The sequence below is a fragment of the Polistes canadensis genome, unplaced genomic scaffold, assembly GCF_001313835.1.
Source record: "Polistes canadensis isolate GaletaPanama2010 unplaced genomic scaffold, ASM131383v1 scaffold_234, whole genome shotgun sequence".
Taxonomy (NCBI): domain Eukaryota; kingdom Metazoa; phylum Arthropoda; class Insecta; order Hymenoptera; family Vespidae; genus Polistes; species Polistes canadensis.
Genome location: NW_014569781.1, coordinates 217,550 through 218,737, shown reverse-complemented (window position 1 = coordinate 218,737; position 1,188 = coordinate 217,550). Strand labels below are relative to the sequence as shown.

The window sequence follows — 1,188 nt, the reverse complement described above, 5'->3', positions numbered from 1 at the left end:
TTTAAACTGTTTTATAAGGTAAACAAATTTTAATCAAATATAACATTATTTTATTTATATTACTTTAATTATAAATAATACAATATTAATTTATTCTTTGAAAATTCTTTTGCGTTAATAGAAATACGATTTAAAAAAAAATAATAATAAATTGATGAATATGATCTGACAATGGCATTGGAAGAAGATATTATCATTAAATAATATTAACAATTATTATTATTATTATTATTCAAGTATAAATATATGCTTACGCTAGATAAGAATAATTTCGAATATAAATGGATTCGCGTGTTTTATTTAAATCGTCTTGACTCGTACAATTCATTTAATTGCACCCTTTCGAGAAAGATAATCATTGTCAATCGTTTGAATAATAATCGAAAATGATATCATTTATGTGCACTTATGTGTTTAGTTTTCCCATCAAGGACATATATTGAATTCTTTTTCATTTTTTTTATTCTTTCTTAACAATTTGTTTTTTTTTCTTTTTTATATATCATTCCTTTCTTATTACTAACGAGTATGCTATTTAATTAAAAAATAAAAGAAAAAAAAATTAAATATCTACATTATTATTATTATTATTCTCTTATTATCCAATATAATTAAAACTTAATTAATGATTTGTTTCTTTTTTTTTTATTGTTAAATGTTATTTACAGGCTAATTGAGACAAGTAGAGAAAAAAAGAAAAAGAAAAGATAAACATGTCAGCTATTATAGAATGGTATAAAGACATAATGTACAATAGAAATGGTAATGTTAATAAATTTATTGTGAATATTAATCATTATCATTATTAATAAGATGATAATATATGCATCAGATAATTAACAAGTTACATCTTTCAGATCCTCGAACGAAAGATTGGTTTCTGGTTTCCGGACCAGGCCCATTATTTACTATTCTGGTTACTTATTTATATTTTTCTATATCCGCTGGACCTAGGTATATGAGGGAGAAAAAACCATACAATTTGAAAAATACATTGATAGTTTATAATTGTATTCAAATAATAATGAGCGTTTACATCGTTTACGAAGGCCTCATGTCAGGATGGTGGAATCAATACAATTTTTATTGTGAACCAGTTGATTATTCGGATGATCCAATTGCATTAAGGGTTGGTTTGTATACATAATTGATAATTGTTTACTTTTTTCTTTTTTTTTTTTTTTTTTT

At 22.8% G+C, this 1,188-nt stretch overlaps 1 protein-coding gene across 1 annotated transcript; it reads left to right on the top strand.

Moving 5' to 3' along the window:
* Window positions 1-668: 668 nt before the first annotated feature.
* LOC106790371 (elongation of very long chain fatty acids protein 1-like) lies at window positions 669-1,147 on the top strand. Its single transcript, XM_014755195.1, has 2 exons — window positions 669-762; window positions 858-1,147. Exons 1-2 carry the CDS (start codon window positions 714-716, stop codon window positions 1,145-1,147), a joined length of 339 nt encoding a protein of 112 aa, XP_014610681.1. The 5' UTR covers window positions 669-713.
* The last annotated feature ends 41 nt before the right edge of the window (window positions 1,148-1,188 follow it).